General features: G+C 39.0%; 1 protein-coding gene across 1 annotated transcript in view; it reads right to left on the minus strand.

Annotated features, from left to right (window-relative positions):
• The window catches only part of mst1rb (macrophage stimulating 1 receptor b), a 40,537-nt gene that overhangs the window by 3,866 nt on the left and 21,977 nt on the right, over positions 1–14,694 (minus strand). Inside the window, exons 7-21 of the mRNA XM_036559825.1 lie at positions 13,483–13,643; positions 12,926–13,064; positions 12,616–12,752; positions 11,999–12,178; positions 10,892–10,991; positions 10,290–10,508; positions 9,842–9,988; positions 8,336–8,489; positions 7,444–7,542; positions 6,953–7,168; positions 6,504–6,584; positions 6,124–6,305; positions 5,278–5,387; positions 3,426–3,591; positions 3,182–3,318 (exon numbers count right to left, since the gene is read on the minus strand). Coding sequence (XP_036415718.1) covers positions 3,182–3,318; positions 3,426–3,591; positions 5,278–5,387; positions 6,124–6,305; positions 6,504–6,584; positions 6,953–7,168; positions 7,444–7,542; positions 8,336–8,489; positions 9,842–9,988; positions 10,290–10,508; positions 10,892–10,991; positions 11,999–12,178; positions 12,616–12,752; positions 12,926–13,064; positions 13,483–13,643 — 2,228 coding nt within the window. The remainder of the gene's footprint in view (positions 1–3,181; positions 3,319–3,425; positions 3,592–5,277; positions 5,388–6,123; positions 6,306–6,503; positions 6,585–6,952; positions 7,169–7,443; positions 7,543–8,335; positions 8,490–9,841; positions 9,989–10,289; positions 10,509–10,891; positions 10,992–11,998; positions 12,179–12,615; positions 12,753–12,925; positions 13,065–13,482; positions 13,644–14,694) is intronic.

Raw genomic sequence — 14,694 nt, forward strand, 5'->3', positions numbered from 1 at the left:
AGGACGTACACGCTTCCACTAAACTGCATGAAGCGCTGACCAGCACAAACAGACAGGGCAAATCTCAGCGGCAGAGCCAATCAGAATCTCCATTTCAGCTGGGAGGAGCTTTCAGACCCGCTTTGGATGGTGCGGACCGGTCAAACCTTTTTTTAGTTCACTTTTGACATGCGAACACTCCACCCACATTCAGGTCTGCACAACAAAGTGAACACCAGAGCACATCTGCTGCTTTAACATGTTACTCTATATAAATGCTCATATCGTTCCTCTCTATTTTCTGTTTCTCTGTTTTCATGGTGGTGAATGTGAGAGTAACAGAGCACTTGCACGCCTGCAAAACTTCTGATCAATAAACAAACACCCACGTGTGTAATTTAGTCCATTTTGGCCCTTTGCAGTCCACCATCCACGTCATTAGCATGACATGAAAGGCAATTTTAGTCAGTGGCCTAATTGCATTTCGTCACTCAGCCAGCTGCCTTTTTTTTTGGAAACAATATGTTTTGCCCCACCACTTTTGGAGGCGTGGTGCCCCACCCCTGTGTGAACTGTTTCTAAGAGCATTAATAGGCTTTACATGCTGAGTTTTAGCTGTACCTCTCACATCCATCACCAGCTCCTACAGGTCTGAATGAACTTGCATGAACTTTCCTTGCTGCCTTTTCAATAATCATGTAATAAAGACTGAGTTTCTGCACATGAACCTCTTCAAAAACCATCACTTTCTTCATTTTTTTTGTTCTTCCCTTACTCTCCTAATATCTCTTTTTTCTGATCCTGCTCCTTCTCTCTCACATTCTTTGTTGCTTTCTGTTATTCTCTGTTTCTTTCCCTCAAAGACATTTAAATAAATAATGAACTTTTAAAGTCTTCCTCTCTCTTTAGACTGAGTTCATCACTCCCTCACTCTCTCTCTCTCTCTCTCTCTCTCTCTCTCTCCTCAGTCGCTTAATCACTAACCACTCCAGCACTTTCTGAAATGTTCTTTATGTTCTACCAGCTCCTAGAACGATCTGGATGTTCCTGCGTTTTGCTCACAAAATGCCTCACATTCAGATTAAGGCCACTTCCGAAAAGTTTCACAGTCCTACTCAGGAAGATGTTTCCCATGGAGTTTAGGTCTAAAAGGGTTCTGGTCTTTCTGCACCGTCGCTGTAACTGTGTTGTAACTGCCATTGTGAAATAAATGATTATTAACTCTGTCAGTGTGCCAGTCACAGCTGTGGATGTTCAGGTGGATCTTTTACAACTCTGAACACTCACAGACTTCTAAACATTGAGTAAACATGACTTTCAACCTGGATTACATGGAAAAAACAACATTCAAACCAGTTCAGACCTTTCAAACCAAGCAGCTCATCAACTAGACACGAGGAAACATTTACTACTGAACCGTGAGATACTCCAGCGCACAACATTGGCCTATCACTTACAGTTATAAACTCTACAGAATCAATGAGTTTTTGTTGTTGTTTTACCAACTTCTCAATTTACTACATGTTAACCTAAGTGCATAAGATAAGTAATACAATACTATAGCCTACTTGTGACTATACAGTCTCATTCATTTCTGTCCTAGAAGCCCAAGTTCATCACGGATGTCATTTCACTCTCTTCTTCTGTAATCATTTTCATTGAATCCTGAGCTCCGGGTAAAATGAGATGAGTCAGGAGAGGAGAAAATGAATCGAGCTCCACAAATCACAATAGCAGCAGGCAAACAAAGAATCAATGTTGGTGCAAGCAGCTGTTTAAACAGCTGTAAGCCTTAGCTGACTAGTTAACACGGCTAGGTACAGAAATATTAGCTTTTAGAAACTCACATTTGTTGTCATGATTCAGGAAACTGAAAATCTACTAACCCTGTGCCTGATGGGGGGAGGGAGCTGGAGTAGGGGACAGAAACCATGGCTGTGTTTGAAAGAGCCTCCTACTTACTGCTTGCATACTGATTGTGGCTCCAAAGTAGTGTGCAGTATGTGACCAACATGATTTTTTCCAGTAGGCCAAAGATACGCAGATGACGTACTGCTCTGACCAAACACTCCAGAGCTACCTCCATAATATACTGCACCCCAAAATGCAACACGGCTGTTTCAGGAGGACGTAACTACTGACATAAACACCTGGATAGCTCTGGATTCAGGCTTTCAATACATTAATAATTGCAAAATGAAAGACATTTGTCCAAATGCTTCCGCAGAGTTTTCTCGGCTGGTCTTGAGATGGGTTTGCTACTTAATTGTCTATTTAAGTAGGTTAACTTACTACAAAGACAACATGGTTAAAACATAATATAGTTGTTCTCGGCCAAAAAATGTGATCTGCATCAGCTTTTCAGACATTTGGGTGGAGTCTCACTGCCTATCATTCAGTCAAATAACTCATATTACCAAATATACAGACTTAAACAGGTTTACATCACAGACCAATTCAAAACTGACATTTTAAAGTTTATTTTTGGCTTTGAGGATGGGTTGAAAACAGCATCCTGTCTTGGCTGACTGACTTGGTACAGGGTGTGTTTTAAGTCACACAGGCTCAACTCTTGAACAAAGGCTGGTCACGCCTCTTCCCTGCAGTACAGCACATGGCTTGTGTCATACACTGGATACTGTACAGTATAAATGAAGAGTAGCATTCAGTATACAGTATATACTGATCGCATATGTAGTATCCAGTACACAGTATGCAATTTCAAGCATCTTCTGTTCCTGATCCAGTGAACTCACTTGTTTTAAGGTGTGTCGTTCGGCACAATCACGTGCTGCTGTTTTGATTGGCTGTTGAGGTGCTCGCAACTGCTGTGACTTAGTTTTAAATGAGTTGAAGGAAGCAACTGCTATTTAATTTTAACTAAATCTGCATAAAAGCTACACTGTGTAAAGCCAGCCTATAGGATTTGCTTACACAAACACAGACATAAAAAAAACTGCTATACCGGTGTTTCTTAATCCTGCACCCGACGACCCACAGCACTGCACGCTTTCAAGTACTCTTTGACTCAACACACCTGATTCACTCGATAATCAGTTGATGAGCTGGATCAGGTCTGTTGAGTCAAGGAATACTTGAAATTGTACAGTGCTTTGAGTCACCAGGATGTACCATAGGTGTGAATTTTGTTCAAAGTACTGATTTAAAGGTAGGTAAAGAGTGAGAGTGTAGAGAAACTCACAGTGAATCTGGACAGTACTGTGGTTGAGGCAGCCTCCGACCCCTTAACAGGTAATGAGTGACATCATATGGATCGACCTCAGGGTACGGACTCGCTCCACGAGTCAACAGCTCCCACATCAGAACCCCAAATGACCACTACAGAGAGACCAGAAAAGTGGTGATCAGATACTAGATACTTACAGAAGCAGTCGCTATAAAAATGTAATTTAAACAATTTAAGTAAATTTGATTTTGAGCCTCACCACATCAGATTTGGATGTGAACTTCTGTGTCTGCAGGCTTTCAATGGCCATCCACTTGACCGGCAGTTTGGCCTTCCTGTGGTCCTGAATGCTATAGTACTCTTTATCAAACACGTCTCGGGCCATCCCAAAGTCTGCCACCTTCACTGTGTATGATTCATCTAGCCTGCAGGTTAAAGAGCCACAATTACCAATCACTGCAAATGAGTGACCAGTTATAGTATCATAAAACACCATAAACCACTGAAATATGCATGATGTACATCAGCTAAGTTCTCTATTGACAAACTCACCCTGTGTCTCAGTTTGAGAAATGTGCACTACAGAGCTTGGGAATGGATCACGTCATGCTGCATCATGGGGTTGTTCCACCATATTGGCAGGATTGGCTCATTGTTTATATGCTGCAAATACTCACTTGCACTACAAGAGCTTAATGAAATTGCTGTTTTATTGTTTTTTCAGGCTTGTCTTTCATGTCTCATATTGAATCAAATGAAAAGGGAGCGCATCATAACCAACTCCAGAGGGATGTCAACCAACTACATAATGATAAAATCAGGCTTATTGAATTCTGACAGTGCAGTAATGATCTGAAATAGACATGCTAATATTATTTCCTCTTTTTCCTAGCTGGTGTGTGGCTTAATCGCCTGCTCCTTTATGTAGGTCAACATTTTTAAATCACATAAAGCCCATGTACAGTTTACAAATGGTTATTTTCCTCAGCCACCAGCAGATTTCACTCAGTTAGCTAACTGACTGATATCTTCTACTCAGCCACTGGCATATTTAACTTTATTCCCTCAGCCACCGCATATTTAACCAGAGAAGATTCATATGACCTTTGATCTAACTTACTGCTCCTTATGACGCTTACAGTTACACTGAAAAGGTAGTCAATCTAGAGTCTTTAAAAGAAACAGACATGTAAACGCTAACTTTGTTTGTAAACTTGTTTATCTGCACTCGCACTGCAATGCCTGCAAACTAGAGCTGCGTCTGAGTAGCTGATTAAACCTTCATTTACAATCTGTTTTCCTTGATTTTGCTCTGATCTGTGATCTGGTAATCACATAGGTCAACATGCAACACGCAAACGTATTTAGTGAGAGCATAAGCTACAGACCCGCCAAACTGGGAAAAAAAGGAAAGTCGGTAGAAAAGTTAGTGCTTTTCAGCCTGGACTTATGAACCCTGCCACAATGGCGGATCACCATGAAACACTGCTTTCCCAAGCCTTGTATTCTAACACCACCCATTTCATTTGTGAATACACTACTTGCACTAAAAGAAGCTTGTAGTCAATATTCAGACATCCTCAATTTGAGATGCAGCCTCAGATTAGAGTTGAACAACATATCAAAAGTAAAGTACTTTTTCAATACTGCAAAGTGTGAATCTCTAACTTTCAGTCGACACTGTACTTTGCTGACATGCCAAGTTGCCAAAAAGGGTTGTTTTGATCAATGATATAGTTCCATGAAGAACCTTTCAATGGCTGTTTAAAAAACAAATAAATAAAAAGAAGAAAGAAACCTCTACGCTAGTTTTTTTCAAGGGACCACGCGTCCAAGCCAAGAACCCTTTAGGAACTTTTTTTATAAGAGTAAAAATGCGCAGATTGTGAATTTGTTTGTGTACAGTTGATTAAACATGCGTGTTTTTAATTTTTTTTTCAGAGTATCGTTTGGTATTGAGCATTGTTTTACTGCACTTGGCATCAATATTGAAATCAAAATTCTGGCTTTGTGACAGCCCTGCTTCCAGCAGCTGTTCACCAGTCCCTGGTTATATTTTTAAGTAATAAAAATAAACATAAAGAATAATATATTGTGTGTTTTAGACTCACATGCAGTTGCGGGCAGCTAAGTCCCTGTGCACGAATTTCTTCATTGCCAAATATTCCATCCCCTTAGCAACCTGAAGTCCAAAGCCGATCAGGTCCTTCACAGTGGGGTTCTGGAGGAAGTCAGGACATCACCAAAATTCAAAACACCAAGCATACAACCAGATATCACTGTCCTCATACAAACGTCATAGACTGTAGATTCTGTTTTAGTCGGATTAAATATTATGGACTGAATTCTAATTGGTGCAGAACATTACAAACACACACTGGTCAAGTATCAGTCCCTGCATTATTATCCCAAATGCACTTAGTGCATTGTGCGCTTTGTGCACACAGAACCATTATTATTAACACAAAGATAACAAAAGAATGTTGTAATTTTATATGAATTGCTTCTTATTCACAGCTCATCAAAACAAGCGGTTAAACAAGCAATATTCTGTGAAATCTGCAGATTCTAAACTTTCAATCCATACCACATTTATGTTTGTAAGTATTTTATTACGATTTGAATACAATGGAATGTTATTGTTGTGTGCAGTCTTGTTTTCCATAAAGAAAAACTTTCACAGTTTTGCCATGTTACTGACAGTTTTTGACATTGAAACAAACAGATAAAAGTCAGATAAAGCCGTCAATACAGAATGTTAATCAAATATGATTCATTATGTAACTTACTGTGTAAATCAATATGTACTTATGTTACTACATTCAAATAAAAATGTAATGGAAACTGAATGTAGAGCAAAATAACAATAACTTGAGGCGTCTATGGTTTAACACTAATACAGTGCTAGAGCTCGTATAAGCCCGAAATATCAGTGATGGCACAGCCTGGACACTGACTCTGTTCTCACAGCGGATGAAGTGGCGCAGGTCTCCATGCTTCATGTACGGCAGAACCACCAGGGGGAGCCCTTCATCAGGTAGCAGGACGCCCAGCAGAGACAGAACGTTACTGTGGTGAAAACCCTTCATCAGAATACCCTCCTTTAAAAACTGCTCCACCTCCTCCACATCTGTTATTCCTGATGACACAAAGATACGTAGACAGACAGACAGTTGAGTAGTTAGAAAAATAGTGTGAGGCTTTTCATACAGAACACACTAGAGTAAGAGTACGGCAGTGGAAACACACTTCTTCAGTTAAACTAGCTATCGATAAACATGTATTGTGTTAGTTGTTGGTCAGTTTACAGTGTCTGTAACAGAGAGCAGTAACGTACTGTTAAGAGATTTCACAGCACAGTGGATCTCCCTGTTGTTGTGGTCAGTGAGATAACCGTGATAAACTGTACCAAAGTGACCTGCAGAGAAAATCACAGGTTAGTAGCTGCTTATTTTATACATCTTTTTAATGAGTCTGGCCAAAACACAATACAGTGCTGGGTGTTTTACATGTCTTTAGGGAAAACAGCCTGAATTTAGGCATGAAATGAGATGATAAAACCCTATATTTTATAGAAAAGAAAAGGTTAGCAGAGCATACTTCAAAAAGTTAGCAGAAGTAGTGGTTATGCTACTGCTAGTACTACTGCTTCTTCTACTGCTTACAACAAAAACAGCAGTAATAAATACAACAACAACAACAACAACAATAATAATAATAATAATAATAATATGTACATGCACTTCAAGTACAGTTCAAACTGTAAGTGCCTTGGCAGGCCGTTACCTTTGCCAATGATCTGATGATGCTGGATGTTGAGCATGGCCGCTGGGATCAGCACGTCCTTCACCTCCTCCAGGAGCTCCGGGCGGAAGCTGGTAATGGAGATTTTCTCAGGAGGCATGAGTGGCGTTAGGCTTGGGTCCAGCGTGCTGGCATAGGCCAGGCCAGGAAATGCCACCGCCCCAGGGGCCACAGGGGTCGTACTGAGTGGTATTTCACCTGTGCCAAAGCAAGTACATGAAACTGTGATGTAACATCTTTGTAAAGTAACTATCTCATTATTTATGTATTTATATTTTAATAGTACATCAAAATAATCAAGATCTAAACTTAAGGGTTAAGTGACATATGTTAACTGTTAATATTCTCCTCAAAATTTCTCAGAGATTAAAATGAAGAATACAGGATCAGTTCTTTATTATTTTTATATTAATTATGCTACTAATATCAGTTTTATATAATATCTCTAACATAACACTGTTGTGATGCTTCACCTCGCCTGTAGTCTCCGATAGGCAGGAGCTCCACGCTGCCATTCCCTGTGTGATTGTGATTGTGGGAATAGTGGGACAGCCGGCTCTCAGCCAGAGAATCTGTGGATTATTATACAAGATGACTTTATTTTAATCTTTTCCCACGCGTTTAGGGGCTTGTAAAATCTTCAGCGGACAGGGACGTCTCTGCATTACTCAACACATCCAAGGTGCTTATTTACTATGTTTTCCTGAGCCAGAATTCCTTGTGCACAGTGACTTTTTGCTTTAAGGTTTTATACAATCACCGTTTGCCATTTGCAGTCCTTTACGATAAGAGTTACTAATGCAGCTGCATTCAAACGATCAACAATATATAATTAAAAGAATAATATCAATGATATATCAACATTTAATGTACTGTATTGGTGAAAAATTCAGGTATTGCCCAGATCTTGTTTTTGTCTTAAGGTTTGTATTAACTTATACTCTAACATGTGCTAAACGAAGTGTGGCATTTATTTAAATAACGTTCACATTAATAAAATATATTACACATCAACACAACTGTGTCTTCTATTTTATGTCTCTTTGGCAATAAAGTGTTGTAACATATGTAACATATTGTCTCTGTCAAGAAATAAACCTTCCATCTCCATTTCTGTCATTGTTTACTTTTTGGCATTATTTAAAAACTAGTTAAAACTTTGACTGTGTTAAAATTTCATGGTTAATTAACCAACAAAAATGGTCAAAAATTATTTTAAAAGTTTCCATTTCAGAGATTTTGTTTTGCTCAGACAGAAACAATATATCTTCAATATATCTTATCACATCTGAATGAACTAAATTCACAGCACTTTTGTCAAAAAACGTTCGCTGCTGAAATCAGTGACCCAGGCATCTTCCTCACCTGTCTTCTTCTTCTTCAGGTGTTTCATGGTGATGAAGGCCAGCACTGCTCCGACAACCAGAGCCGTAAGAATGCCGAGTACGACAGCCACCATGTAGTGGTTACTGACTAACCTAACGGTGCCCACGTTGTGGACGTGGCCGTTAACTGTGATCTGATAGAGAAAGAGACCGTTATTAGACTTACTAATAGACATGCAGATTCACACAGCGCACAAAAGTGTGGATAATTATCTAATAAGATGAAATATATTGGGTCGGCATTGATGGGAATCTCAGCAATAAGTCACAGATAAAGCCTCCTTGAAGGTGGTGTTGTTTTCCACAACAACCAATCACAAACTTATACTAATTAGGACTGCGAGTTTTAGCTGTTCAAATTTAAAAACTGACAACAGCCAGTTTAGCACTGTTTATCTAAAACTGTCAGGGTTCCAGGGTAGGGATTAAGCCCAGTCCTAGACTAGGATTTGGTATCTGACACTTTATTTTGAGTGGTGCTTTTAGATTAAACAAACACTCAACAGACTATCAGTAACATGTTAAAAATATATGAGGGTTAGGATTAGGTTTTGGGTTGAGGTTAAGGTGAGGGTTAGGATTAGGGTCAGGGTTAAGGTTAGGATTAGGTTTTGGGTTGAGGTTAGGATTAGGCCCAGGGTGAGGGTTAGGATTAGGTTTTGGGTTGAGGTTAAGGTTAAGGTTAGGATTAGGTCCAGGGTGAGGGTTAGGATTAGGTTTTGGGTTGAGGTTAAGGTTAAGGTTAGGATTAGGTCCAGGGTGAGGGTTAGGATTAGGTTTTGGGTAAGGTTAGGTTTTGCGTAATGGAAGTAACATATTAACAATACGTCTACTTAATGTTAGTAATGTATCAATAGAACATCTACAAGATATTTACTTCAGTGTATTCAGATGCTTCACTACTGCTACTTAACTGACATGTTAATTTTCCTTTCAGTGGAGAATTTCCATCCAGAATGCTGTGTAGTCCAGTACTAGACTTAATTCCTGTCTGGAAGACTGAGCCCTGGAATCCAAAACTATTGTAGCCATAACTAAAACTACTAGAGTCATTAAATTCTATCAGCTGATATGATCAATTGCTAAATTTTTAGCTCCTTAAAATCAGTACAGGTGATACACATTTCACATTTATGGCATTTGGCAGACGCTCTTATCCAGAGCGACTTACAGTGTGATCTTTTACACAGGTAGGCGAAGGTAGTGTTAGGAGTCTTGCCCAAGGACTCTTATTGGTATAGTGTAGAGTGTTTACCAAGGTGGGGTTTGAACCCCAGTCTACAGTGTAGAAGGCAGAGGTGTTACCCACTACACTATACCAACCACCTTTCCAACCAACCATACATTTTCATATCGGCTGTGTCCTAGTTTGTATAAACCTCGGGTAGTCTCAATATTCCTCTCCTGATAACCTGAAGCTGATGTAAATTCAGTGGAACTCATTTAAATCCTATTGGAAACCCCGTTCCTAGCACAGGAGCCTGACCTTCACAGGTAAGCCCTCATTTGGGATTGTGAGGTTTTTTGGGATTCGGCAAGTGATCTCGTTATCCAGAACCTTCGCCCCACAGTCGACTCCTCCGACCGTCATGGTGATCTTCATGCAGGAGTTCACCAGGTTTAGCTTCTGGTGCTGTTAATCAACAATACAGTAAGAAAAAAAAACATGACATGTCAGTGAATTAAAAACCTTCACAGTTGCTGATCACTTAACAGTCATTACGTCTCTACTTACTGATTATTGATTTTTATGGGCCTGAAATCCAGTCAAAGCACTTTTGAACAACGTTGCGTATAAGGAAGCTCAAATACATTAACGAGTGTCATTTTTGTGCATGTTGTTACTCTTTGAGCTTGATTCACAGTTCATGTGACACACTTTGGTTTAATGGAGAGCACAAGCACCATCTTTAACAGTGGAAGTGCAGACTCACATGTAAAGAGACTTCATCAAAGCCAGGGTACAGTTGGAGGATGTGTCCTTCGGTCTCAAAGGGAATTGGCCTGCCGTAGGGATGGTAGGAGAAGTCCTGCTTCCACAGGCCCAGAGCTCCATCCATGTCAAACGACAGCTCCCCCTCCTCTGTCTCGTCTCTGTGGAAGACTGGGGTCACACACTCCATACGGGTCGGCTTGGCCTTTCCCCGGCACTCCTGAGGAGGGGAAAAAGAGCAAATGAGCCATGCATTGTTATATTACCAGATAAAATGTGCAATAAGCACTTTTATTAAACAGCAACAAAATTTAATACGATAAAATACGTATAGCAATGTATAACAAATAATCAAACCGGGGAGTTCCATTTTATAACAAAGCCTCCCAGGTTCCTAGTGGTCTGTAAACTTAAAAGGCCTCTTCTTACCTTTTCTTTAATTATTTCTGATAAAGTAGTTGCTCAGTGATTAACTTTAGTACTAGTTTTATAACTACCAAAGAAGGGCCATACAAGCCAGACCAAAGGAAAATTCCAGGAGCTGAGAAACTGAGATTGAAATTTATTACAAAAAGAGTTATAAAAAGGACAGGAGAACCTTACAGTGGAAACAGGTTTCAGGTGGCTTTCTTTGGGTTTAAAGTGGATGATGGTTCTGTAGACAGAGTCCAGGTTCTTCCCTTCAATGGTGATTATGGACCCGCTACAGATCAGAGACAGAAAAGTGGGACATAAACAGCAGAAGTAAAGAGTTCTGTGGGATGCGTTTCCAGACAAAGATGAATTCTGGTCTCAAATTAAATCATGTTGTCAACAAAGATTTCCCTTTATTTATAAATTCCCAAAACACTGTGTAAACTGTGTGGAAATGTAATCCTCTATCTGCAGCTCTAGAACCATTTGTTGTCTCAGATTTTTCTGAGCATTCAAATGGTGTGCATGCTCAGACTAAGTGGTCTAAAAGTCCGGTACCACTAGTCAAAGTTGTTCAATTTTGCCTCCTTTTCTAACTTAATGCAAAACATTTCCTTACAAATAATATTATTAGTATAACAATTTGAGTGAAGCAGCATCTTTGAAATATACACAGGAATTTCAGGAAACTCTCTGTATTTTGTATGTCCCCCCTTTAGCTTTAGCAATGGCTGCAAGCTGAAGCTGAGTAAGTCAAATGCACCTGAAACTGTGCTTCCATGGAGGTGACGTACAAAGTCCTTTAGATATCGAAGTCACAAATTTACTTACATTTGAATAGTGACTTTGAAATCTTGAATCTTTCTTTGTTTCATTTTACTATTCTTGGTTTTAAATTTGTAAAAATCTTTTGTTCTTGTAAACTTCCTGTTTATTTCCAGGTTTAAATGAAAAAAAAATGTGATTTTCAGTGTGATCTGTGTATCTGTTTTAGGTTCATATTAAAGGTTGTGGATTTAAACTCGACACAAATCAAAATGACGAATCTCTAAATCTCTAAACATACTGGATCTTGGTACAGGTACTAGGTACTGTATTTAAAGGGATCCCAAAATATTACAGTGGCTGATATAGACATGTATTCATGTTTGTGACATCACAACAACAATTAATTCAAAATGGGCTGTTTTTGTGAAATTAAAAAAAATGTGTACTACATTAAACATTTTTATTAAAAAAATACAAGAAAAACTCTTATGATTCAGGATTTAATATAACACCTCAAAAGAGTCGTACCTGTCGAAGCTGCAGTCGGGCAGGACAGAGAGGATTTCCGGAGTTTCCTTATAGCGAAACACTCTGGTGGTGACAACGCGGGACTTATCGATATAGACCTGCAGCACCACGTCCTTCACCTCAGTGACCGGCCGGGACAAACATACGATGGAGGACAAGTTCCCCCGAATTACTGACACGCTGCCGGTGAGAGGACAGAATACGCTCACATACATAAGCAGGTGCAGGAGAAATATGATGGTAAATATGGGATAATATAGATTCAAATCTCACAACAATTTGATTACGACTGCAATTATAATTTGCATCATAAAATCTCAAATTTTACCATGATTTGACATTCATACATTATTTTGGTATCATTTGCTACAATTATTTTTACACAGTGATCAAAAGAAGAACTTGCATATTAGTGGAATACAGATAATAAAAACAACAATACTCCACTTTTTGTTTTAAATATTTGTTAATTTACTTTAGCCAAAAATGAACTCATACTTATTGAATATGATGTTTTCATGCACTGTAACATTCTAATATCAATATTGTTTCAGATTGATCATAATATGTTTATGCATTTTATAAAATGAACAAAATGAACACACAAAAACACCCACTGTTGGATTGGACAGCCTTCTCCATCCAGAGTGACCTTGCGGTTCCTCCCTGAATGCAGGTAGGGTCCAGTGATGGTGATCCGAGTTCCTCCGTTCACTGGCCCGTAATCTGGCTGCACCTCAGTGATGTTTGGCAGCTGAGAAACACACAAACAAAGCAAAATGGAAACACAAAACTCGAAATTCTGTTAACAGTGCAGTGATCACGTTAAATCGCAATATTGGTCATAAAATCACAATCAGATTTTCCCCAAACCTTTCAGCCCTACTCGTGGTGTTACAGTAGATAAATAACTGTGACATAAATTACCACAAAAGTGAATCCAGGCATCTCAGCTTTTCCATCAATGGAGTACGGGCCCTCTACTCGACCCTCATGAACCCTCGCTGTGAGGTTAACCGGTCGAAACAGCGGCTCAGATGCTGCAGAGCGGATCTTACATGTCAGCCTAGAGGTGGGCGATAATGCAAAAATCTAATATCACAATATTTCAAGAAATTTTCATGATACACGATATTTCACAATATTTATTTTTTCAGACATCAGATCAGTTGGAACAGAGAAAAAAAGAGCCCATAGTGCTACAATAAAAAAATACTATCAAAACTTGTGAATGATTTTTATTCAATGTCTGGCATATTGTGTTGCACCAGTTCCACTTAAACGGGACTAGTTTTGCTCTCTTTTGTACTGAGTTGTTTTGTTTATTTCACAGAAGTGTTATGAACGCGACAAGAATCGGTTTAATGTAACTGTCTAATGTAACATTGAAGACTCCATATATGGAAACAAATCTGCGAAAATGCAGCCAGCGTACTGCATAATAATCAAACAGTAAATAACTGAACTCCTCCTGTGGTTCTTACAGTGTACTGTTGCTCTTGACCGGCTGGACCACGCAAGCCGTCTCTCCGAGCTTCACCTCGTGGGTCCTGGTGGTGATGGCCGGCCTCTGGGGGGACTGGAACTCCCAACCACATAGAGTCAGCTCCGTCTGACCATCAAAGGGCGCTGTCGTTGGGAAGAACTATGTACAACACACATAAACAGTCAAACATAATGTGCATCTTCAAAGTAGTCTTTTCAGTTCTGAAGTTGGAGTTGCTGGTTAATGAAGGATGTTAGCACCCATTAAAATAATGTGCATGCTATTCACTGCTTATACATGTTTTACTATTACCCAGTGGTGGACAGTAACAGAGTAAATGTAATTCGTTACTGTACTTAAGTAGTTTTTTTGTGTATCTGCACTTTACTGAAGTTTTTCCATTTTGGGCAACTTTTTACTTTCACTCCACTACATTTCAAAGTCAAATACCTCACTTTTTACTCCACTACATTATGCGAAATCTGTCGTTCCTTTTGGTTTATGTGTGTATAAAAACATAACGTCAAAACGGAAGAAGCGTGAGGGAAGAACACCAATCAGGGAACAGCGCGCACTTTGTTTTGAGCTTATTTAGACCTGTTGGTCATACCGACCCAGTGCAAGTATACGGTTCAACATCAGCGCAGCAGTAAAATTTTGGGAGAGTCTATTTCAACATAAATGATGGAACTAACCTAACTTTGTGTAAATAGACCACAATATAGAAATATGTACACATATGCAGTTGTGACTGACGTGTCTTTTTTCTGAATTTATACAAACACTATTTCATTTTATAGTAAATTTGTTTTTGCTAGTTTATGTTTATGAACAGAGACCTACAGACGCAATATAGCAAAGGAAAACTCATTTGTGAGTTTAAAGCAAGTTTTTATTAAACTTAAACTTGTAACCAAGTTGCAAATAAATCTAAAACCGAAACTTTGCTTGTTTGCAAAAAGTTATTTCACAGCCTCTGGTTCTACCTAATTTGCCTTCAAATGTACTTAAGTATTGAAAGTAAAAGTACTAAAAGATTAATTATGGCTCTAATGTCCTATTACCATTTTTGTAACAAGACTCTGCTTCATTAACTCATTTTAGGTGAAAATACAGTGTCACTCTTGTAAACTAATCTTTTAATAGAATGTCATTAATTAGTCTGACGCTGATGTGTATTAATTAACTAATTATCATAAGCACAAAACGC

The sequence above is a fragment of the Colossoma macropomum genome, unplaced genomic scaffold (genome assembly GCF_904425465.1).
Source record: "Colossoma macropomum unplaced genomic scaffold, Colossoma_macropomum, whole genome shotgun sequence".
Lineage (NCBI taxonomy): Eukaryota > Metazoa > Chordata > Actinopteri > Characiformes > Serrasalmidae > Colossoma > Colossoma macropomum.